The sequence below is a fragment of the Elephas maximus genome, chromosome 2 (genome assembly GCF_024166365.1).
Source record: "Elephas maximus indicus isolate mEleMax1 chromosome 2, mEleMax1 primary haplotype, whole genome shotgun sequence".
NCBI lineage: Eukaryota > Metazoa > Chordata > Mammalia > Proboscidea > Elephantidae > Elephas > Elephas maximus.
Window position 1 is genome coordinate 152,575,577 of NC_064820.1, and position 25,327 is coordinate 152,600,903.

At 44.3% G+C, this 25,327-nt stretch overlaps 2 protein-coding genes across 5 annotated transcripts in view; both read right to left on the reverse strand.

Annotated features, from left to right (window-relative positions):
* DNAJC18 (DnaJ heat shock protein family (Hsp40) member C18) overlaps nt 1-6,779 on the reverse strand; it is a 39,452-nt gene extending 32,673 nt beyond the window's left edge. The window contains exons 1-2 of one of the 2 annotated variants that reach the window (XM_049873778.1): nt 5,822-6,196; nt 4,913-5,099 (exon numbers count right to left, since the gene is read on the reverse strand). In XM_049873778.1, the coding sequence (XP_049729735.1) occupies nt 4,913-5,099; nt 5,822-5,864 (230 nt within the window). In that variant the 5' untranslated portion in view covers nt 5,865-6,196. Of the gene's footprint in view, nt 1-4,912; nt 5,100-5,821; nt 6,197-6,435 lie in introns of those variants that run through there. The other variant, XM_049873780.1, reaches the window with a different exon arrangement.
* A 2,922-nt stretch (nt 6,780-9,701) lies between these two features.
* ECSCR (endothelial cell surface expressed chemotaxis and apoptosis regulator) lies at nt 9,702-21,389 on the reverse strand. 3 transcript variants are annotated; one of them, XM_049873781.1, is made up of 11 exons: nt 21,243-21,389; nt 17,940-17,984; nt 17,583-17,633; nt 17,368-17,427; nt 16,743-16,880; nt 16,284-16,325; nt 15,494-15,607; nt 14,993-15,091; nt 14,749-14,785; nt 13,831-13,927; nt 9,704-13,660 (listed from the first exon to the last, which is right to left on the reverse strand). In XM_049873781.1, the coding sequence occupies exons 1-11, from the start codon at nt 21,301-21,303 to the stop codon at nt 13,652-13,654; spliced, it is 753 nt and encodes a 250-aa protein (XP_049729738.1). In that variant the 5' UTR covers nt 21,304-21,389; the 3' UTR covers nt 9,704-13,651. The 3 variants fall into 3 exon arrangements, with proteins under 3 accessions (XP_049729740.1, XP_049729738.1, XP_049729739.1); XM_049873783.1 differs by lacking the exon at nt 17,940-17,984 and having other exon boundaries at nt 9,702-13,660; XM_049873782.1 differs by lacking the exon at nt 16,284-16,325 and having other exon boundaries at nt 9,708-13,660; nt 21,243-21,387.
* Nucleotides 21,390-25,327: the final 3,938 nt, after the last annotated feature.

Genomic DNA, 25,327 nt, shown 5'->3' on the forward strand with positions numbered 1-25,327 from the left:
CCCCAGATGCCACATTTCAAAGTGGGATGCAGATGTTTTCATAATAGAATTATTTTGCCAATTGGCTTAGAAGTCCCCTTAAGCCATAGTCCCCAAACCCCCGTCCTTGCTCCGCTGACCTTTGAAGCATTCAGTTTATCCCAGAAACTTCTTTGCTTTTGGTCCAGTCCAGTTGAGCTGACCTTCCATGTATTGAGTATTGTCCTTCCCTTCACCTAAAGTAGTTCTTATCTACTAACTAATCAGTAAATAACCCTCTCCCACCCTCCCTCCCTCCCCGCTTCGTAACCACAAAAGTATGTGCTCTTCTCAGTTTATACTACTTCTCAAGATCTTATAATAGTGGTCTTATACAATATTTGTCCTTTTGCCTCTGACTGATTTCACTCAGTATAATGCCTTCCAGGTTCCTCCATGTTATGAAATGTTTCACAGATTCATCACTGTTCTTTATCGATGCGTAGTATTCCGTTGTGTGAATATACCACACTTTATTTAACCATTCATCCATTGATGGACACCTTGGTTGCTTCCAGCGTTTTCCTATTGTAAACAGAGCTGCAATAAACATGGGTGTGCATATATCTCTTCAAGTAAGGCTCTTATTTCTCTAGGGTATATTCCGAGGAGTGGGATTTCTGGGTTGTATGGTAGTTCTATTTCTAACTTTTTAAGAAAATGCCAGATAGATTTCCAAAGTGGTTGCACCATTTTACATTCCCACCAGCAGTGTATAAGAGTTCCAATCTCTCTGCAGCCTTTCCAACATTTATTATTTTGTGTTTTTTGGATTAATGCCAGCCTTGTTGGAGTGAGATGGAATCTCATCGTAGTTTTAATTTGCATTTCTCTAATGGCTAATGATCGAGAGCATTTTCTCATGTATCTGTTAGCTGCCTGAATATCTTCTTTAGTGAAGTGCGTGTTCATATCCTTTGCCCACGTCTTGATTGGGTTGTTTGTCTTTTTGTGGTTGAGTTTTAACAGAATCATATAGATTTTAGAGATCTGGCGCTGGTCGGAGATGTCATAGCTGAAAATTCTTTCCCAATCTGTAGGTGGTCTTTTTACTGTTTTGGTGAAGTCTTTAGATGAGCATAGGTGTTTGATCTTTAGGAGCTCCCAGTTATCTGGTTTCTCTTCGTCATTTTTGGTAATGTTTTGTATTCTGTTTATGCCTTGTATTAGGGCTCCTAAGGTTGTCCCTATTTTTTCTTCCATGATCTTTATCGTTTTAGTCTTTATGTTTAGGTCTTTGATCCACCTGGAGTTAGTTTTTGTGCATGGTGTGAGGTCTGGGTCCTGTCTCATTTTTTTGCAAATGGATATCCAGTTATGCCAGCACCATTTGTTAAAAAGACTATCTTTTCCCCAATTAACTGACACTGGGCCTTTGTCAAATATCAGCTGCTCATATGTGGATGGATTTATATCTGGGTTCTCAATTCTGTTCCATTGGTCTATGTGCCTGTTGTCGTACCAGTACCAGGCTGTTTCGACTACTGTCCAAGGCATGGTGTTTTCAATCACCTCATATGCATGCTAAAGCTGGACAATGAATAAGGAAGATGGAAGAAGAACTGACGCCTTTGAATTGTGGTGTTGGTGAAGAATATTGAATATACCACGGACTGCCAAAAGAACGAACAAATCTGTCTTGGAAGAAGTATAACCAGAATGTTCCTTAGAAGCAAGGATGGTTAGATTGTGTCTCACATACTTTGGGTGTGTTATCAGGAGGGATCAGTCCCTGGAGAAGCACGTTATGCTTGGTAAAGTAGAGCGTCAGTGAAAAAAAGGAAGATCTTCAATGAGATGGACTGACACAGTGGCTGCAACAATGGGCTTGAACATAGCAACAATTGTGAGGATGGCACAGGACCAGGCAGTGTTTCGTTCTGTTGTGCACAGGGTCACTGTGAGTCAAAACAGACTCAAAGGCACCTAACAACAACACAGATACTTAGGAGCCCTGGTGGTGCAGTGGTTAAAAGCTCAGCTGCTAACCAAAAGGTTGGCAGTTCGAATCCAGGTGCTCCTTGAAAACCCTATGAGGCAGTTCTACTTTGTCCTACAGGGTCACTACGAGTCAGAATCAACTTGACGGCAACAGGTTTGGTTTTGGTTTTTTATAGATACTTCTATTGGTTCTCACCTATGTACACACCTGTACCTACTCATATACCAATTTGCCTATACCCATCCATATGTGCTATGCTACATTCTTGGTAGTTGTATAGTAAGTTCTGAAATTCAGAGTCCTCCAATTTTGCTCCTCTTTTTCAAGATTGTTTTGGCCATTCTGGGTCCCCTGCATTTTCATATGAATTTTAGGATCAGTTTGTTTATTTCTGCAAAAAAAAGGCAACCAGGATTTTGATAGGGACTGTGTTGAATCTGTTGATCAATTTGGGGAACATTACCACTTTACCAATATTAAGCCTTTTAATCCATGAACATGAGCTGTCATGGGATGCCTTTCCATTTATTCAGGTCGCCTTTAATTTCTTTCAACAGAGGTTTGGTGTTTTCAATGTACAAATATTACACTTCCCTTGTTAAATTCATTCCTAATTATTTTATTAATTTTGATGGAATCAGTTTCTTAATTTCATTTTTTGGATTGTTCACTGCTAGTGTATAGAAATACAGTTGATTTTTGTATATTGATCTTATATCTTGCAACTTTGCTGAACTCGTTTATTAGTTCTAATAGTTCTCCTGTGAATTATTTAGGACTTTCTATAGACAAGATCATGTCATCTATGAATAGTTATACTTCTTTCTAATCTAGATACCTTTTATCCCGTTTCTCGTTGAATCGCCCTGGCTAGAACCTCCAGTATGATGCTGAACAGAAGTGGTGAGGGCAACATCCTTGTCTTGTTCCTGATGTTAGTGGGAATGCATCCAGTTGTTAATCATTAAGTATATCAGCTGTGGATTTTTTATAGCTGCCTTTATGAGGCTGAGGAAGTTCCTTTATATTTCTAGTGTGTTGAATGCTTTTATCATGAAAGGATGTTGAGTTTTGTCAAACATTTCCCCTACCTCTATTGAGATGATCATGTGGTTTTTGCCCTTTATTTTATTAATATGGTATATTACATTGGTTGATATTCATACATTAAATCAACCTTGCATTTCTGGGATAAACCCCACTTGGTTATGCTGTATAATCCTTTTTATATGTTGCTGGACTTGGTTTACTAGTATTTTGTTGAGGAGGATTTTAGCATCTATTCATATTATTTATGTGCATTTAGCACTACTTGGGAGGGATATTAGTCTAAAGTTTAGTTTTCTTAAAAGTCTGTCTGGTGTTAGTAGCAGAGTAATACAATATGTACAATGAGTTGGGAAGTATTCCTTCCTTCTATTTTTTTGAAGACTATGTGAGGGATTAGTGTTAACTCTTCAAACATCTGGTAGAATTCACCAGTGAAGCCGTCTGGACCTGGGTTTTTCTTTGTAGGCATTTTTTTTTTTAACTACTAATTCAATTACTTTACTTGTTTTGGTCTATTCAGAGTTTCCATCTTCTTGAGTCAGTTTTGGTAGTTTGAGTTTTTTTAGGAATTTGTTCATTTCCACTACGCCACCAGGGTTTCCTCATTTCATCTAGGTTATCTAATTTGTTGGCATATAATTGTTCATAGTATTCTCTTATAATCCTTTGTATTTATGTAAGATTGGTAGTGTTGTTTCCTCTTTCATTCTTGATTTTATTTAAGTCTTCTGTTTTGTTCTTGATCAGTCTAGTTAAAGGCTTGTCAATTTTGTTGATATTTTCAAAGAACCAATTTTTGGCTTTACTGATTTTCTCTGTTTTTCTATTCCCTATTTCATTTCTTTACACTCTGTATTATTTTATTTCATTTCTTTTCACTCTATATTATTTCCTTCATTCTGCTTGCTTTGAGTTTAGTTTGCTCTTCTTTTTATAGTTTTGTTCTTTTTTTAACTGTATTTCTGGTGAAAGTTTACATAGCAAATTAGGTTCCTATTTAAAAAAAAATTTTTTTTGGTTATATATATTGTTCATTGGCGTTGGTTACATTCTTCACAATGTGTCAGCATTCTCACTATTTCCAGTCCTCTTGGTTTGTTTCCATTAATCTAGCTTCTCTGCCCCTTCTTACCTTCTCATCTCTGCTTTATGGTAAATATTGACTGTTTGGTCTTACACAGAGGATTATTTAAAGGAGCACGGTACTCACTGTTGATATTGTTTATTTTATGAGCCAATCTGTTATTTGGCTGAAAGGTCGCTTTCAGGAGTGGGTTCAGGGCAATTATTTTTAGTTTCTTAAGGTGGAAGATGAGGTTAGTGACTTGAGATCTTTAAAAATTTTTTTTAAATATAGGTGTTTACAGCTATAAATTTCCCTCTAAGTACTGCTTTAGCTGCACCCCATAAGTTTTGATCTGTTGTGTTTTCATTTTCATTCATCTCAAAGTATTTTCTAATTTTCCTTGTGACTTCTTCTTTGACCCATTTTTTATTTATTTAGTATCTGTAAATAACAGACACTATACAATTTTAATCCTTTTAAATTTATTGAGGATTGTTTTAGACCTATGCTGACGAATGTAGACCGAAGAAGTACCTGTATGCACACCTGAAAAGAATGTACATTCTGCTGTTGTTCAGCGGAGTGTTCTATAGATATCTGTTAAATCTAGTTGGCTTCCCCTGCCTCTCCTAAAGTAGAAGCAGGGCAGTCAGTTCAGATTGTACCCTTATACTCTACTTCCATCCAGTCTTCCTGCTAAGGTCAAGAAGCTATTGTCCTTCAATAATAATAATTATAATAATAGCAGTCAATACTTACATAGCACATTCTCTGTGCCAGCCACCATTCCCAGTACTTCACATAAAATCAATTATTTAATCCTACCACAGGCTCACCTTTGCACCCCAAGCAGCTGCTCCTCAGTGTAAGTGGCACTCCCCTCACCCTGCCGGATCTGATTCCGCTCATTCTCAGACTTCTTTTCTTTCTGTGCCTTCATGCAGTTACAGCAACCACAGGGGTCATGACTCTCAGGAGGTCCGTCTTCCGAGTATTTGTTTCTTCTAATTGCATCAATATAGGCTGCAAAGCAAGAGCCCCTCCATTAGGCCTTAGTTTGACCCTGCAAATCAGCTTTGCTACCTGCCTTAGCTCTCTGCAAGGCTGCTAAAGTAGAGATGAAGTCAATTCTTTTTAGCTAATAGTTATAGAACTAATATATACAAGACACTCGACTAGCTAGATGAGAGGGATTATAAGTAAGACCTACTCTGGACCACAAAGACTTTATAGTCTAATACGAGGATTCAATTAATCAAAACACATGCAGAATGTAAACAGGGACACAAGCAATGTAGTCAAAGAGTCCAGAGAACTCATGTCGTATCTGGAGAATCTGGCAAAGGCTTTAAAAGCCTTTCATCAAAAGATCAAATGTGATTACATCTTTCTTCTCTAAGTGACTATCCAGTGCTCCTTGCCCAAATTTCTTATCATGGCCCCAGCCTACCTCTCACCACATGATTCTCTGCAATCTGCTCTAGCCACACCAACCTCTGTTCAGATTAGCAATGCTTTTTCTTTTCTCTCTGCCTTTGTACATGCTGTTTCCTCTGCCTGGACCACTTGCTAGGTCTGCCTGGCTGACTCCAATGTATCCCTCATGTCATCATATGTGATATTTACTTCATGAGGCCTCTCCTGACTCCCAGGCTGTGCTGGATGCCTTGTCAGTGTGCTCCCAAAATCCTTGACCTTGTTGTGTAGCCCAGGACTTATTAGCGCAATTGTAATTGTCTACTTACCTGTTAAACTCCCTAAGTGGGCTGAGAGTTTTCTGGGGCCCATACCTATCAAATTCCCGCTGCACTTTCAGGGTCAGCCTAGTACAGAGCACATAATACGTGTTGGATCAATGTTTTTTGCCTGACTGCAGGAAAGAGGCATAAATCAATAGCCTGTTCAGGATAGAAAAGACTGGTCTATCGGTTCTGATGCCGGCTGGGGGTGGGGGACAAGATCACCCTGGAACCAAAGGTCAGGCAGCCCAATCTGGCGATGGGAAAATGGGCCTGGTAAATAAGCTGCGGGTGACTGCATCACCCTGCTAGCTTCCAGTCATCCTGGTGCAGGTGGGCCAGCTAGAGGCGGGGGCAGGTGGCAACAAGTCGTTAATGGTGACTCGGGTTTCCCGGCCTACCCCCAACTCTGGCCAGAGCTCCCGACTTCCGGATCTCGACCCTTATCCTGGGCGTGTCCCCACCCCATCCAGAACCCCACTCAGGCTTAGTATAACCTCACGGGCCTCCATCCCTCGCCTCAGGCCCAGGATCTCAGCCCTTAAACGCGCTTTCAGGATGCCCATCCCTGATCTCTCCCTAACCCGGCCTTATCCCATCATTCAACCAGAACCTGGTACCTTCCGTCCAGCGCTCCCCGCTGCCCAGAGTCGCCGCCATATCGGTTCCCTGTCAGGAGGTCTGCCAGCCTCCCCCGCGCCGCAGGCTGAGAGAGAAGGGGGCGTGGAGCGCAGCGGCATGCTGGGCATTGTAGTCCAATTAACACAAGGTACAGGGGGATGCGCCGGGGCAGTGTACTACAACTCCCGGCAAGCTCCGCGCGGGGGGCCGTCGGTGATGTAGAGGTGTAAAGGGGCTTGAACTTTGCGGGGAGGCTTGTGGATATGTTTGCTGCGAGCTACTGATTCACGAAACAAAGCTGTGGTAACTCCGGACCGCGTTTTCCTCACCTGTGGAGTGGGGATAGTGGCTTCGCCCCTGCCTATCTCTGGGGCTTCCCAAGGAGGCGCGACTGAAGCCCTGCCTGGGAAGGGCTTCGCAAACCATAGCCTAGAGGGTGACGGCGTGACTGTTATTCTCCTCGGGGATGTCCTTTTTAAATATACGCCTAGTGCCCGTTCTGTGCAAAGCCTTTATTAAGCTCTGGAAATTTAGAGATGGGTTTGGCGATGAGCTTAAAAGCTTCCCCTGGAACGCTTAAAAGCCAAGAAAACTAGGAAAGTGAGAGACTTACAGGTTTAGGGGGCACCCTGAGAATGCCCCTTGTCCTCCAGCTCCTCAGGCACAGAATCCAGTCATTCAGAGAGTCCTTAGAGGGGCTGCTACAACGTCAAGGGTAGAAAGAAGAGCAGGGCAGTTCTTGGGGCTGGCATTACGGTCCCCTCTTTGCTGTTCTTACACTTCCTCGTTCCTATCCTACTTTGGGGCCTCTCTGAGACTTTTTCTCAGCCCAGTAGTTTCCTTGGCCCATTTCCTTCCTTTCTGAAGGACGCAAAACCAAACCCTTTGCCATCCGTTCGATACCAACTCAAAGCGACCCTGTAGGACAGAGTAGAACTGCCCCACTGGGTTTCTAAGGAGCTTATGGTGGATTCAAACTACCAACCTTTTGTTTACCAGCCTGCGCTCTTAGCCACATCACCACCAGGGTTCCTCTGAAGGACCACACTCCACAGAATTAGTGAAAAGGAAATGAAGAAATATTCCTGCTGATTCCCGCCCAGGCTTATCATAAAGGCAACTCTTCCTAAGCGGATGGGTACAATGTTCTCGCCCACTGACTTATGACTGCAGGAAGTTGGGTGGGTTGAGATAGCCATAGGTCAGGTCAGCAAAAGGGAAAAATGGTCATGTTCGTCCCCAAGTGAAAAATTACCTGGAATTCCCTGAGATCTTACCTAAAAAGACTAAATCAGTTATATTACGAACCAACAACTATTTAGGCAGTTGTGGGTTTGGGGGTGGAGTGGGGAGTTTTATAGCTCTGGACATAACCTGGAAGGGTCAAGTCCCCAGTGGCATGCAGTTCTAGCCCTTCCCTGCAAATACTAAGCTCCCAAGGAGCTTCAAGAGGACAAGAACTTTTTGGTGGAAAAAGCACTGGCCTAGGAATTGGATAAGAGTTCTAGTTTGGGTTTTGCCACAAGTCATTGTATGACCATGACCAACTAACTCCCTTTTCCTTCTCCCTTGGCCTCAGTCTCCCCACCTATAAAATGGGAGGGTTGGATTAGATTCGTAGTTTTTGAATTGAGGAATCCTTTAGGTTCTGTGTGCAAATGTCCTGGGACTTCATACTGGGGGCTTGGAAAGGAGGACGGCATAGCAGGGAAGACCCCATTCCCTTACCCTTTTTCAATCAAAGTAGCTCTGTTCTTTTGTATTTTATATTTTGTGGTCTACTAAAGGGAAAAAAAAAAAATGAAAACCACGAACTAGTTGACTATTAAAGGCTTGTGTCATTTCTAAAATCTGTTTTCCCTGGAGCACTTGAGGATAATGTTCTGCCTATACCCTGACCCCCATAAGCACTGAGAAAGCGGCAGCTATCTAGATATTTAGTAATTTTCATTTTTTATTAGGAGAGGGAATTTAGTATAGTGTTTAAGAGATCAGCATAGGATTGCTGTAGGATATAAAATAGTGCTTGTATTTAGTCTCTAATCTCCTAAGTAATATGTGCTTAATAAATACTAACTACTGTCATAGGTTGGCTTGGAGGAAGAGAAGTCACTTTTTTTCTATGGCTTGATATTTTAAATTATTAGTGGGAGGATGTTGTTGTTGTTGTTGCTGGGTACTAGTGAGTCGATTCTGACTCATAGCAACCCCATATGAACAGAGTAGAATTGCCCCATAGAGTTTCCTAGGCTGTAATCTTTACTGGAGGAGATTGCCAAGTCTTTCTCTCACAGAGTCACTGGGTGGGTTCGAACCACCAACCTTTTGGTTAGCAGCTGAGTGCTTAACTGTTGTGCTACCAGGGCTCCTTAGTTGGGGGATAGTGGTGGGGTATACTGGGTATGCCAAAAGGTCAAAATATGTCTAATTGGATCCCATGCTAGTCTCTCTGGCAATCATTACCTACAAATAGGACAAGAAACATAACACTACCAAAAAGGGCTGGAAGCTCCTGTTCCCTGTACCCTGGCCCCTGAATCCAGCCACTAAAGCTAGTGATCTGCCTCCTCTTCCAAAAAGAGGAACAAGGCAAAAGTGAGCCAGTATGAGAAGGTTCCTGGCCATCCAAAATCAGATGGATTACCTTATGTCCTTAAACTTGAGAGACAAGAGAGACACCAAAACCCTAGGGTGAGTCAAAAGCCCAGTTCTGGGACATGTGCCTACAATCAGCTCATATATCCCATGGGTCCTGAAGATGCCACTTGTGATCTGCAACCAGGGGACCTGATTAGGGACATCCATCAGGTGACTGACTATAAAAAGGAAGTGCCTTTGGTTTGGGAAGGCTAGGTAGCCTGTTCTAGCAGATGGACAGGGGAGGGTGGGGTACACCATGAAGTTCAGGGCCACAGGGCTAAGGTCTAGAGATTTTCAGAGATGTCAGAGAGCTGTGAAGTCAGAAGTATCTGGCAGAAAGTTGAGGTGCTAGAGGACTGTAGGGTGTAAATGAATTGAGATGGGGTACTATGAATTATGGGGCTACTTAGGAGCAGAGTCCAGATTCAAGGATGCTGGGCAAGATTTTGGAAATGAGGGTCTTTTGAAGATAACTGGTACCTCAGCATTCTCTCCCCTCCTTATTCTCTGTGTCATGGATTGCACTGTGTCCCCCCAAAATATCTGTCAACTTGGCTAGGTCATGATTCCCAATATTGTATAATTGTTCACCATTTTGTCATCTGATATGATTTTCTTATGTGTTGTAAATCCTATCTCTATGATGTTGATGAGATGGGATTAGCAGCAGTTAATGTAAACTCAATCTATGAGAGTAGATTGTGTTTTAAACCAATCTCTTTTGAGATATAAAAGCAATCAGAAAGATAGCGGGACCTCATACCACCAAGAAAGCAGCGCCAGGAGCAGAGCATGTCCTTTGGACTTGAGGTTTCTGTGTGGAGAAGCTCCTAGTCCAGGGGAAGATTGATGACAAGGACCCTCCTTCAGAGCCGACAGAGAAAGGCTTCCCCTGTAGCTGATGCCCTGATTTCGGACATCTAGCCTACTAAACTGTGAGAGAATAAGCTTATGTTTGTCGAAGCCATTCATTCTGTTATAGCAGCACTAGGTAACTAAGACACCCTGAAACCACACCCTTTCTTTTCTAGATTTGACTCATTTAATTCTAGTCCAGCAAAAAATGATTGAACATTGCCACCATCTCAGATATTGCCATGAAAATGTACCCTTCAGCTCATTTATACCTAAATTAACCATTTTGGATGAATTTTTCTATGACTGTATAACTAGAACTAACTTAGAACCCCAAACCTCAACATTTGGAACACCTTTATGCCAGATTTTGCTTAAGTTCACAAACCACTCAGCAAAAAAAATTCCCACTGTCAAATTCAATCTCTGTGTTCTATAGAAGAGGAAGTTGTGGGCTCGCAGAGTACAGGATGGAGATGCCAGGGGAAGGTACCCAGCAAGAAAAGTGACAGAGTAACTAGGATTGAGGTTAGGGAAGAGAACTGAGATCTCAGATGTAGTTCTCAAAAATGAGGTAGGGATAGAAAGAAGTTTGAAGAGGAGAGAGAGGAAAACATCCACTGACCCACAGCAAGACTAGTAAACCAAAATCGTACAATGTTTTCTAGCAGATTCAAACAAAATTTAGTAGTACTAGCCTGCCTTTGAGAACTTGGGTGCAAGAATTAGGCCAATGAGATCCTTTGTCCACTAAATCATTTTACCAAGTACAGCCTCAGGTTACTTACTTTTAAAACTATTTATTGAACTGTAGTGAATTTTTGTTGGTGATACTGAAGTTTGCCATGAGCCCTATCTGATTGAATGTTGGACCTGCCCCATCCAGCCCTGAAAGAAAAGTACTACGTAAATGATCCCTCTATCTGACTGGGCCTGTGTACCTGAGCTGGTTTGTTAGTTGCCCTTCCACAGGATGAAGGAAGAAATGTGATAAGGACACTCTACATCAACCACCCCACGCCTGCCACTTGTTCCTGCTTTAGGGCCATACAGTTCTGTGTGAGAACAGGGAGGAAGCTGTCTTGTAAATGGCCACCATCCTGTTGTCTAGACATCAAGGAAGGGATGCAGTGAAGCTGCAGGGACTGCAGAAGGCTGCACTTGGATTTCCTGTCAGAGGTGGGGTCTTGTATTTGCATGAATAGTAGAATCCCCCAGCAGAACCTCCTCTAATACAGTTTGCTACAGAGCAGAATTCAGCTTTAAATGAGTTCACCCTGGACCCCTTTCCAAAGGATAGTTACTTAGCAAAAGGACAATCCACATGACACTGCAGTGTCAGTGTCAGGGTAAAAGCCTTTCAGTCTCAAAGGTATTAATACTAGTTCACCCCCTCTCCAACCACACACATAAATACCTCATGACTAACAGCTCATATTTGCAGGACATTGTCCAGAATCAGGGGAACATTTGTGGCCTTAGAACGAAGACTTCAACTGAGTTACCTAGAGTGAAACCCATATCCTTCACCTGATTATCCAATATGATAACCAGCTGTGAACTAAATGCCCATGGCAGAGTAACAATAAGAATTCAAACAGAATCCAGTGCTTGTAGACACTGTTATATCACCTGGAGAGTTCTAGCCCAGTGACAGATTGTTGTACTGGAATCAACTAGTGTAAGTCATGTGTTTTCTGCAGTGTGGTTTAAATCAGATATATCTGAATTATTTAAAAAATATTGCTGTCATAGGTTGAGTACCTCAGGAAATAGACTGAGACTTGGATTTGCATGCCAAAGGTTTAATGATGAGTACTTCTGGGAACAATAGCTATGAGGGGCAAGGGAAGCAGGATTGGGTAGAGGGAGAAATTGAGGCAACGGGTCCCAGGCTTCATCCCCACTGCCACCCTTATCAACCAGTCATCAACCAGCTGTGAGTCCTCGGTCAACACTCCCAGCAGCTGGGGAACAAATGCCTTAAACCTGAAGTAGGATCTTGGCAGTGCTCCACACTGTCTGCTTCAGTTGCAAACTAATATTTTTATTTCCATATTTATTATTCCATTTTACCTACCCCGTAGCCTGTGAGGTAGACAGAACCAGTATAGATCACTCTTCCCTATTAATACATGGGAATGTCAAAGACTATCCCAGAGAATGTCAAAGACTTGCCCAGAGACACGTAACCTTTGCCTCTGGTTCCTACCCAGTGATTTCTACTCAACAGATTGTGTTCATTTTTTTCTACATCTAGAGTTTATAGAACTGTGGAATACAAGAATTAGAAAAGATAATAAAGGCCAAGTAATTCATCCACCTCACTTTAAAAGTAAGGAAACAGGCTCAGAGAAGGGAGGTGATTTGGTCAACGTTAAGCTGCAAATCTGTGGACGAGCCCAGCCTCATGGCCAAGTTTCCTTCACCCAAGAACCTATTTTCATTACCTACGATGTGTTGGAGTTACAAACATGAGTGGGTTACAGGCCCTGCCTTAGATTATTTTAGAATCCAGTAGGTTTCTTCAGTCTCACTTTAATAGTTTTAATGAGACAGATGGATAGTGAAACTTTTTATTCTAGGCTTTCTTATATCACTTTGCAAAGTCTAAATCCAGAAGAAAATAGCGTATCATTCCTTGAGAATGAGAAATCTCAGAGATCAGGAATGGTGTTCTCTGCGTCTTCCAAACTGCTGGCTAGTAGATACTTATGGTGTTAAACAATCTCTGCAAACATACACAGAAGACTCTTCCATTGATTCTACCCAACCAAGATTCATTTCTAAACCAGTATCGTGACAAAGATGCCTATTACTAAGAAAAGATACTGCCTTTCTTTTTCTCGTTAAATAACTTCACAGTATTTATATGATTTTTTAAATTCTTTTTCTAGGACACAGTTGTATGGGATAAAGTGGGTGGGTTTTCTGTTTATGGAGTCACAGACCTAACCTCATTCCAAACCGGCCCAGTGATATTCCCACAGCTAGGGCCAAAGTGACGTATGTCTACCCTGGGGCAGGCAGAGGACAGCTGCCTTCATGTTATTTAGCTCTCACCACTGGAATTTCCTAGTTGAAATGCTTTGTGCCTCCCATGTTCTCTCTCTCCAGATGTGACACTTCTTTACTAGTGATGGGTTATATCCTACTTTCTTTCTTCTCTATTGGGGTGCTTAGTCAGTCACCTCAACCCTACTTAATAAGCCAAGTGAGCCGAGGCATACCTGACAAAAAGTTCTCTCCATCTCCCAGGTTTGTCAGAGAGCTCCCCACAGGGACAGAACCTTGCATGCATTCCTGGCCTAAGAAAAGAGATTCTGAAGCTGCTAGAACACTCAGTAAAGAAATATTGATGGGAGCAGAAACCTTAAAAGAAGTTAGACTATAGGCCAGAAAATAATTTTAATGTAAAGTAGAAAAAGACCAATCCACCTCATCATTTTCCTCACTCTTGCTCTTTCCTATGACTCTGAGAAGATGGGAGGAGCAGGCTGTGTTTCTAGAATGGCTATCCAAATGGGAAAGAGTCTCTTGTATTGGTAGCTTACTCCTAGATCTGGAGGAATGCTAGTATCCTTTAGATCTGGGAATAGATGTGAAACAATAAAATAATTTATTTATGTAGTTCATCATCCCTACCAATCCCATCACTTCCTCCTCACAGTCACAGGACAGCTGCATCATCCTTAGGCCCACGGGGCCCCCATGTTGCCTTTACAGAACCTGCAAAATAAACACATAATGAGGAAGGATGAACTTCTTGGAAGTGGTGGGATAGGGAAGATGGGAGAAGAACCTGGGTCTTTGAAAGTATCTCCTTTCTGGCTCAGGGACTAGAAGAGGAGGGGGAAGGTGAACTTGGGAAAGAGAGGAAGAAAACAGGAAAAACGCACCTTCTCTGCTGAGGACCATCTTTTGCTGTTATTCGTGTTGATATTCTTCATGGAGATGAGGGTGATGCTGTCTTTCTCACCATTGGCTGTGGAGCAGCTAGGGGTAGGGAGGGAGTCTGGGTTATAGAGAGGAGGAGGAGGGAGGGCAATGGGGATTCAAGGAACTGTGGGGTTGGAGTTGTTGAATCTTAGATCTTTGTTTCGAAAATTCTGTATTTTGTTGGTGGGCCATAATGAACTGAGTCCTTTGAAGCCTAAAAGACCCATATTTAAATCTTGGTTTTACTCCTCACCACTTGTCTAACCTCAACCAAGTTAAAATCTCTCTTAAGCTTTATTTTATTCACGTGTAAACTGAAGTAGCATCTATCTTAAAGAACTGCTGTAAGGATTTGAGATAATATTTCTAAATATCTACTATAGTCCTTGCACATAAAAAACCTGTTGCCATCGAGTCCATTTTGACTTCTAGCGACCCTATAGGACAGAGTTAGAACTGTCCCCTAAGGTTTCCAAGGAGCGCCTGGTGGATTTGAACTGCCAACCTTTGGTTAGCAGCAGTGGCTCTTAAGTAGGTACTAAATAAGTGGCTCCTAAGGATAGAGCAAGTATCTTCTTATTTAAGGGGTAGATTTAGAATTTGAGTTCCTACCCTTCCATGAGAGGGGCTGAAGAGTTCCAATTCATCTCCTGTCACCATCACCTGATTGTCTCCTTTCAGGTCTCTCCCAGTCCTTGGTCCTTATCCTGCCCACTCAGTGGCTCAGTGGAGGCTGTCAGGATTTCGCGTGTGTGTGTGTGTGTGTGTGTGTGTGTGTGTGTGTGTGTGTATGAGGCAGGAAGAGTTGGTTCCCTGTTGGAAGTGGGGAGTGGGAGATCAGACAGATGACTCTTCCCTTGCACTTTTGACAGTCTTACCTTTCAGATATCCCCGAACTCCCTGGTTTCTGGGGATCTATAAAAACCCAAGGCACAGATTAGGAATCACATGCTGTAACTCAGACACCTGGCCTGCCCCTCAAAGCCCACCCAAGTGATCCCTCACAATTCATGGTGCTTAAATGCCAATCCTTCTCTCAACTCCAGTCAGGGTCTCAGCCATGGAATTTAGCTCTGGAGCTCCCTGGCAAAGAGGGACAAAGGGGGGCCCTGAGGGCTTTACCTTCAGACTCCTTGTTTTTCCGACATTTAAACCTTAGACTGACCACACTGACTAGGACGATCACCACAACCACCAGGATGACAATAAAGCTGATAACACCTGAACAGGGAAAAGAATGGGGTAAAGTGGAAGCTGAGATGGGGACAAAAAAGGGCAAAAGGAGTCCAGAATTCCCTTTGCTAAGTGCTATATAGACAGACTCCAGAAGCAAAGTAAATTCCATTTCCTTGCGGAGCAAGTGAGCTCTCAGCCTGCTGCCCCTAGCCAGGATGGGGCATCCTTCTATGTCCATCCTCCCATAGGAACACAGAACCCAGCAGAACCAAGAAGAGTTGATTAGAATCAACTCTAAGTGAATGCTCCCTCCCACCAGAGCCTTTCCTTCAGCCAAACCCTCCTGGTACAAATGGGTGAGATTTGAACTTGTATTTCCATACCCAGAGTCTAAGTCAATTCCACAGAAAATTCCCTCCCATGTCCCACCTTCTCCTCCTGACTCACCAAATGCAGCCACAGTGAGCACTGACTCTGACGTGGGGCTAGGCAGGATGGTCAAATATTCCCCTGTCCTCAAGCTCATGGCGGTCGATTTAGGGGTAATGTTATAGAATGTATCTAAGATGGAGTGGAGATAGGTGCATCAGTGATGGGGCCTGACACGGTCTACCATGGCGAGCTAGATTCCCCCCCCAACCGCCAGGTAAGAGACTGCAGGGGGAGCTCACACCCTACAAAAAAGTCTTCTTCCCTGCTACATCAACCAGATCCCAGAAGAATGGAGGTCAGACAACTAGACGATGTGTGGTCACGTGAACGGCAATAGTGGTTGCTCATGTTGCTGGTTTCAGAGGACTCCAGGAGATTCAGGATCCTTCTCTCATTATGCTCTTCCCACCTCCCCATGAGGCCCAGAGGAAAAAAATCTATGCCTCAGAGATAAGGAGCTAGACTGGGTAAGGTATAGCCATCTGTGTTTTGCCAAGTGTTGAAGTGAATAGAAAGAAGGGCACAGGATGTTTATCCTCAGGAACTGATCTAACAAGCCAAGCTGCCAGTTAAAGGGCACAAGCTTATGTTCTCTTGAAAAGTGGTATGGCCTTCCCTTTCATCCCCTCCTCAACTCACTGTACTTCAGGCCTGATTACTGTTTTATTTTCTTATCTTGATGCACTTCCCTCCCAAGTAGGTCTGGGGAGTGTAAAAAATCCCAGAGCCAAGGAATGAGATGAGAGAAAGGAGGGAGAAGCAATCCTGTCAGGTCTTCTGCATTGTAAGCACAGACGGGACAAACCTCCACTTGGGCTGCCGCTGCTTCTGCTGCTGTGTGGGGCACCTGTGCACACACCATGAAAGCACTGTCAAGGTGGAGGGCGTCCTTCCCCTCCTCATCTCTTCTCCCATGTTGATTGGTGAGGGCCAGCCTTCCCTGAGAGGAGGACAGCCCTTTCCCAACATTTTCTGCTTCTCTCTCTCCTCATTTTGGGTTCTCCTACCCCTTCTTCTTCCCCTCTACTCCTTTATTAGCCCAAGCCCAGGCTCCTTTACCTGCATTGAGACCAGGCCCAAGTTCTTGTGTCTACTCCCCCAACAAACCTCTCTCAAACTAGGGTGTCACTGATTTGGATTCTGGCTTCAAGACCCCTAGTTCTGGAGTAGGATCCGGGCCTCCTGAAGTGGGGAAGAAGGAAGGCACCCAGACATAACCCAGTGTCCTTCACCCCCACTCCCTGCCCTGGACCTGGGTACTTACCAAGTACTGAGGTATGCTTCTGTGGCTGGGACCGAGGCAGGCCCAGTGAGGATGAGGAATGACCATCCATTGTGCTTGACCCTGGTGTGGTGCGTTCATGCGTTACGATGAGGACCTGTGAGGCCTTCTTTGGAGGTGCTGTGGATCAGGAAGCATGCCAAGGGCCTGTTTAGGGCCTCAGTGAGCACATGATCAGAGAGGGCTCTTTAGTCCTAAATCCTCCTTTCCTTTCCTGCTTCCTGTTCCAGGAGAAGGGCCATTGTCTCTCTCACCTCCGGGCCTTTGCCTGTGCAGCTCTCTCTGCCTGGAATATACCCCACCACCTCCACCCCACAGTCTTCATCTGGCTAACTCCTTCTTAGGTCTCAGCTTCAGAGGTCACTTATTCTGAGATGTTTTCCCTGGCCCCCAAACTTGACGTGGCTGACATTTTTCTGAGCTCCCATAGCACCTCCTGCCTATGCCCATCCCAGCCCTTCTCACCCCACTTTGTAGTTGTCCATCTGAGGTCCTGTTTACTTGTCTGTTCCCCCACTAATTTGTATTTTCCTTTAGTGTAGAAACTGTGTCTGGTTCTTCCCTGGACCCTCCCTGGATGGGATTTGTAGTCTGAATGGCAGAGTACCTGGGGTACCAGTGCTGGACAAAGGACTTGTCCTGTTAGGCTCTGAGTGAGGGACATCTCCTGCAAGGAAGAGTCAGATATGGAGTTGGAGGTGAGCAGGCTTGGTGACACTACACTCTGCTGGCCATCCCAGAACCCTTGGGCACCAAGCAGGACTGAATGGCTGGGGACATGGAGGTGAGGAGGTTGGCACCTCATCAAGCACACTCACTCACCTGTGTTGGAAGACGTTGACTTTAAGGTCAGACTTAGACTGCTGAAGTCTCCTGAAACAGATCATCAGAAGCTGAGGGATCCATTGCTACCTATTGCTGTCTCCCTCTCTCTTCCTTTTATCCGGTATTTTCCAGACTTTTTCCCTGTCCCACCCACAACCAGTTCTCCCTCTCTTTCAAGACGTGTTAGAATAGCCCAGGAAGGAAAGAAAAAAAATCCCTAAATGAGCTCAGCTTTGAAATGTCCTTAATGCTCTGGCCTCAGCACTCATCATCTGAGGTCTGTACAAAATTGGCCTAGAGTTCCTCTCGCCCTTCCTATATTGCCTGGAGTAGGCCCTGTATATTTGGTCTTACCCTGAGGGCTACGGGTCTGGGTTGTCGTGGGCTGAGAGTTGTGGCCTGCAAGAGAAAGCAAAACATGTGGACTAACTTGGTAAGTCTCCAGCCCAGGAGAGAGTTCACAGGGGAACCCAGGCCTTTTGGCTTTCTAAGCCTGCCATGCTGGAAGCAGACACACTTGGCAGAGGACTAAAGGATGTAGGCTCTAGTTCATGATGCTGACTTCCTCCGAGACTGTGACTCAGTAGAACCATCACCACCATCTCATGGTTTAGAGTCCCAAAGTCCTTTCCTGTCTCTTCAACCCCATGTGAGTCTTATACCATCCTGACACAAGGTCAAGGAGGGTTGTTTTAAACTAGTGACAAGAACAGAAGGTCAGCGACCTGCCAAAACAAGAACCCAGGACTCCAGGTCCCTGAGGTAATGTTCTCGCCACTCTATCGTTGGGCCATTCACTTTCCCTGTGAAGATTATCATCCTGGACCCATTCCAAAGAAAGGGAATGGAGAAAAGTGGTGAATAAGATAGGGTTAGGGATTAGGGTTTGTATTTGAGCTATCTCTCTGCCCACCCCCAGCTGGAGGGAGAGTCCTGCACAGGAAGCAAGTTCTGAGGTATATATAAGAGAGAGAGAGCTCTAGAGCAGGCGACCGATTTACTCTCACAGGAAGTTTACTCTCGAGGTCACGGCCTACTTCAGAAATGGCCATTGTTGGCCAAATTCAGAGAGGAGTGGCTTACCAGAAGCCCCCAGTCAGGAGCTCTCATTTGTTTTTTGCATATACTTGTGTATGTCTCTGAGCCTCTCTGCAGATGTATGTATATATGCACACGTGCTCACATGTGTCCTGCTATGTGTGTGAGACCTGAGAGGTCAGGTTGTGTTTGCTCATTTTCCACAATGAAATCATTCTTGAAACCTGTGAACAATGTGAAAGGAAAACAACGTGGGGAAGTGGAGCCGCCCAGCTGGGTTCCCGTCCCTTGGCTCAGCCGGGGCCTGCAGCCCCTAGCCTGGCCCTCCTGCTCCCTGGGCCCCTCATCATCAGGGAAGCACTAAGCCCAAGCCTGCGTAGACAGGGGTGGCTGGGTGCCAGGGGCCCACCCTGGCCTGTGGCAGCTTGCTGGTCTGTTTATTTTCCTTAATCCACTGCCTTCCTCCATGGGGCTATCATTTGGATAGTATGGAATTAATTTTTTCCAAGTCGAAGTTTGCCCAAACCCTGGGTCGTGTGTTTTCAGGTCACCAGCTCGATAGCCCTATTGGGTGTGGGGTTAAGAGGGAGAGTTTATACTTGTGGGAACGCCGGGCTATAGTGAATCTTTCCCACTTCGGGTGGGGACAGATAGAATGACCCTGGGAGAACCCTTTCAATCCAAAGCATGTCCTGAAAACATCTATCAGTTATTGATCAAGCATACCCAATGTACAAGCTAAGTTCTATAACATTATAATTTTATATTTTAGTGGAGGGCACAGTGTACTGCCTTCCTGCATTTATCCAGAAAAAAAACTATTTAGTGTCCTGGGAGGAGTTCCAAAGTCGCAAACTTCGGGTACCAGTTGCCTGTTCTCTCTGTGCCTCCTGCCCCGCTTCCTCCCCAAACTTTTAAATAGAGATTCTTCTGTGAGTAGGGGAGGGGTTTAGGGAAAGTCTGCCTCTGTGAGCCAAGATACCTCTGACCACTGGGTACCAAGGTACCCAAAGAACACTGGCCGTAGGGATTTCTTGTTTTCCTGCTCTCCCTTGCCTAATTTCTACCTGTTTCATTCTCTTCCAGGCCATCTTCTCCCTCTATCTCCCTCTCCACCCCACACACACACCATTCTCTGCAGTAACATAGCTTAGTAGTTAAAATCTTGCATTTTGGAGTCTGACAGGCTTCAATTCAAGTCCTGGCTCTGTCACTTACTGTGTGACCTGGGCCTTAGTTTTCTCTTCTTTAAAATGCATTGGTAGCTACCTCATAGGCTGTTGTGAGATTAAGAAAATGCATATAAAGCATTTAACACAGTGCCTGGGTGATAGTCCTTACTCAATAAGTGCTATACATTTTTTAATTTTAGCGCATTCCCTGAAAGTGTCCAAGTCTCAAGTCTGCCCTGACTCTATATATACACAGTCAAGCCCCTTCATGGGCCTGGATATCCTCAAAAGGATTACTCAGTCCACCAAAACGAAGGAGACAGTAAGTGCTCTGAGCTCTTGGGATAAGAGGCTAGGAAACTCAAGGGGTGCTAGGGGCTTAGGTAGATTTTATCAAGACATTTGGTAGCCCTGGCATTTTCTTGGGACAGGACAGTGGATAGAGAAGCTGGGAGAAGCCTAGATTTATGGAAAGCTACCTCGTAAGTCTTACATTTTACTCTATTTCCTCTTCTGCCATCTCTGCAGTTTTCACAACAGACTAGTCCCCAGACCCAGATTGAGTCTGAGGGGGACAGCAATCAGTTTTTACCCCATCCCATGGGCTTTTCAAGATATCTGGCCCTCTGGGAAGCAGAATGCTCTGGTACTCAGGCCCTCTCTCCCCACAACCAAGAAAGGGCCTGCTTGATAGGTTTCCCACCACCCTTCCCATCCAAAGCATTCTTGCTCTCTCTCTCTTTCTGCTGCTTCTAGCATAGCCTTATAAATCTTCCATAGAGAACTTGTGGAGGGTGAGGTGGGGAAGTGATGACCAAAGGGAAGTTGTTGCCCTGTGAGTCACAATCTCTTGGATTTTTCATGGTTCCCAGCAACTGCTCCCTAATTAGAAGACCCCTTATGAGCTACTTTACAAGTCATCAGATGGCAAGGCCCTGAGAGGTGTTGTTTCAGAGTAATGTCCTATAGAGGTCATCTCCTCTAGCCCCCTGGGTGAGGCTGTGGCATACATCTTCCTTGACAAATAGCTCTTTGTGTCTAATTTCAGTCCTTTGGCTGTGACTTGAACTTACAGTCAACATTTGGAATTCCCAGGTTGTTACTTCTCATATGAAAAAAGATCACCTGTAAAGCCTAAGGTGTACTAGAACAGCTGACAGAGAGGCTGTGGTCGCCGACACATCACATTTCATGAGGCCGGCCTCAATCAGGGCCTCTCTTCTCCCTGTAAATTTTCTCACAAAAGGGTTTAACTCTATTTTACCACTGCCTGGTAATGACTACCCCCCAATCCAGCTGATCCTCTTCATGAAAAGTCTCTGGAATTTCCCTTGGGGACAGCCCTGAACAGAGAGTGAGTGGTGTGTGTCCTGAAGGAAGGACTGGTGCCCAGGACTGCCAGCCTCCCAAGAGGAATTGCTGGAGGAAGGTCGCAGGCACCTCTTACCTTGGAGTAGAAGGAAGCCCAGGATCGCCCAGCACAGCTGCGTTGCTCCAATGGTCCCCATGTCAGCTGGGTATGTGGTGGGCAGACAGCCGCTCGGCAGAGGCTCTGTCCATAGTGGAGAAGAGAGAGGGAGTGCTGGGGCAGGGTGGGGGTTGGGGGCTGGCTCTCCAGGAGCTTCCTGTCAAAGAATAGAAGGAAACAGATTGGGACTGGCTCCAGGGGCCTTGCTCAGTTTGGCAAACCAGATGAGGATGTGAGGCTGCAGCAGCAGCAAATCACTCAGGACCGTGCATGGCCTGGGCCAGGGCAGCTGTGGTGTCCCCCAGGACCTGTGCACATAACCAGTGATGGCAACCTGGCCCCCTCTATCCTCTTCTGCCCTCTGACTAGTCTGTCAGGTCCCTCCATGTACCACCTAGAGATTTTTCTGCAATCTAACTCCAACCTCATCCCAGACTGCTTCGGGCCTGATTCTTGTCTCTCGTGAATGAGTCCAGAGATCAGCCCACCCACCGCCCATACTCTGTAGACTCTGAATTCTCCACATTCCTCTCCCTCAGGGTTCCTGATGCAGATGGGATGCCCAGCATCTTTGAGGGAGGCCTTAAACACATTATTGTTATTCTTAATGAGAAAGCAAGAAGACCACATTCCAAACATCCCTCCCTCAAGGGAGCCCTCCCCCACCTCATCGGGGTTAGGTGTTCCAGGAAGCAACCTGTCCTCAACATCCATCCAGCACATATTCCACATCCCACAGTGCTCTCTCTTGCAGACTGCAAGCCAGCACTGTTGATTTTTTCAGTATCTCTAAAACCTGGGGTTTTGGGTTAGAACCTGGCAAAGGAGTCCTGGTGGCACAATGGTTAAGCACTTGACTGCTAACCAAAAAGTCAGCAGTTCGAACCCACCCAGTCAGTAGTTCTGAGAGAGAAAAGACCTGGTGATATGCTCCCCAAAAGGCTACAGCCTAAAAAGCCCTATGGGGCAGTTCTACTCTGTTGTATAGAGTCGCTATGAGCAAGAATCAAATCAATGGCACATAACAACAGGACCTGGCACAATGCATGACCTGTAGCAAGCCCTCACCACATATTTATTGAACTAGATTCAAAGGACTTAAAAGCAGAGAGAAATGTTACACATAATCCCACCTCCTTAATACAATTATTGTTGTGAATTTCTTTCCATTCTATGCCTTTCAGTCTGTGGCCATGTGTATATACATATGCAATTATTTATATGATTGGTGTCCTTTTCTCTGTTATTTTAATTTTTAAAATAAATATTTCGTTTTGAAGCAATCACAAATTTACAGAAAAATTGGAAGTACATTATTTTCCCAGGACCGCTTGGGAGTAAATTGCTAACAGGATGTCCATCACCCCTGACTAGTGTATATTTCCTACAAACAAGAACAATTCCCTAAATAATCACAATCCCAATACAGCCATCAAAATTAGGGAATTAATGCTATAGGGTCACTATGAGTTGGAATCGACTTGATGACAAAAGGGCTTTTTTTTTTATCCCCAGATTCTATTCTAATTTTGGTAATTGTCCCAGAAATGTATTTTATAGCGAAGGATTTAGTCCAGAGTTAGTCATTTCATTTAGTTGTCACGTCTCATTAAAACCTGTCACAGTCGAGTTGATTCCAACTCACAGTTGTCTTTTTTTTTCTTTAGTCTCCTTCATGTAGAACAGTTCCTCAGTCTTTCCTTGACTTCACGACCTTGAAACGTTTGAAGATTACAGGCCAGTTATTTCAGTTTGGGTTTGTTTATGTTTCCTCATAATCAGATTTAAGGCACGCTATCTTTGACAAGAATGTCACAGAAGTGATGCTGTGTCTCTTTCATTGTAACCTATCAAGTGGTGCATGATTTTAATTTATTCCATTACTATGGATGTTCATTTTGATCACTTGCTTAAGATGGTGTCTGCCAGTGTATTCGTTTCCTGTGGCCACTATAACAAATTACCACAAAATGGTTGCTTAAAACAACAGAAATTTGTCCTCTCAGTTCTGAAAGCTAGGAGTTGAAATCAAGATGTCAGCAGGGCTTAGCTCCCTTTGAAGACTCTAGGGGAGAAGCCGTCCCTCGCCTCTTTCAGCTTTTGGTGCCTGTTGGCATTCCTTGGTTTGTGGCTGCATCACTTCAATCTCATCTTCACATCACCTTCTCCTCCACGTGTCTCGTATATGGACACTTGTCATTGAATTTAGGGCCTGCTTGGATAATCCAGAATGATCTCCTCATCTCAAGATCTGTAACTTAATTACATCTGCAAAGATCTTTTTTCCAAATAAAGTTACATTTATAGGTTCCAGTGATTAGGATATGGACATATCTTTTTTGGGGCAACCATTCAGCCCACTACAGCCAGGCTAAAGTTTAGTTACTCTTTTCCCCTTTGTAATTAAAAGATATTTTGTGAAGATATACTTTGACACTATGTAAATGTCCATTCCTTGTCAAATTTTCAACTTACTCGCTTTTTTATTAATATCTGTATGGACTTATATATTCCTGTTTTAGACAATGGATTACAATATATTATAATCATTTATTATGTTGATGTTCAAATTGTCTCTGTGATGATTAAGGTTGTGTGTCAACTTGGCTGGGCCATGATTCTCAGTGGTTTGGCAGTCTATGATGTTATGATCACTTTCATGATAAGATTTGATATAATGTGATCACCTCCATGATGGGATCTGCTGTCAGTAGCCAATCAGTTGAAAGGGAGTTTTCTTGGGGGTGTGGCCTGCATAGAATATAAGTGGACGTTCTGGCAAGGTTCATGGGGTTTTGGTCCCTCTGGATCCAGCAGCTGGCTCCTGTTCATCTGACCTCTGGTTCTTGGGACTTAATCTAGCATCTTACCTGTGGTCTTGCCTGCTGATCTTGGGGTTTGTCGATCTTTGTGGCCTGTGAGCAAGAGCCCTGATGTCTAACCTGCTGATCTTGAGTTTGTCAGCCCCCGTGGCTACGTGAATCAGAAGATGTCTTTACCCTGGCCCATGGACTTGGGAAGTTCCAGCCTCTACAACTGAGTGAGCCATTTCCTTAATATAAATCTCTCTCTATATATATTTATACACTTTACTGGTTTTGCATCTCTAGAGAACCCAGCCTAAGACAGTCCCCAATTTGGCCACTGGAAGTCCTTTCAAGCTGGCTTTTGTGACTTTTTGACATATCCGTCATTCTTGGAGAACTGCCTTACTTTCTGGCATAATCAGATATTCCAAGTTCATCTTGTCCTTTACCTGCCCCAGCCCCAGACTGCCATTTCTCCAAGGAGACTTAGCTCCTTTTAGAGGAGGATGGTGTTTACAAACTGAGATCTTGCTAGTAGGTATGTTGATTGCTACTAGGTGGTAGCTGCCCTTCTTCAATCATGAGAAATCTGTCTCCCATTATCTTTAATATATTTACTTATTCAATCACTCCCGTTGTAGTAACCAAACTCCCACCGCCGCCATCACCCATCCACCTCACAGATGACTTCCACACCCCACTCAGGCTCTGACACTCCTCCCTGGGCTGTTCCCCTGCTGTGAAGACACCCTCCTCATCCCTCATGGGGTCTGACACCCTGCTCAAGACCACTGAGGCTCCCCCTCCATGGGCATAGGTGTTGTCATGGATTGAATTATGTCCCCCCAAAATATCTGTCAACTTGGCTAGATCCTGATTCCCTTGTATGACTATATGAGACTGTCTACCATTTTATCATCTGATGTGATTTCCCTATGTGTTGAATCCTATCACTATGATGTAATAAGATGGATTAGCAGCAGTTATATTGACGAGATCTACAAGATTAGATAGTGTCTTAAGCCAATCTCTTTTGAGATATAAAAGAGAAGCAAGCAGAGAGACAGGGGGACCCCATACCACCAAGAGACCAGTGCTGGGAGAAGAGCGCACCCTTTGTGGTTCCTGCACAGAGAAGCTCCTAGTCCCGGGGAAGATTGATGACGAGAACCTTCTCCAGAGCCGACAGAGAGAGAAAGCCGTCCCCTGGAGCTGACACCCTGAATTTGGACTTGTAGCCTACTAGGCTGTGAGAAA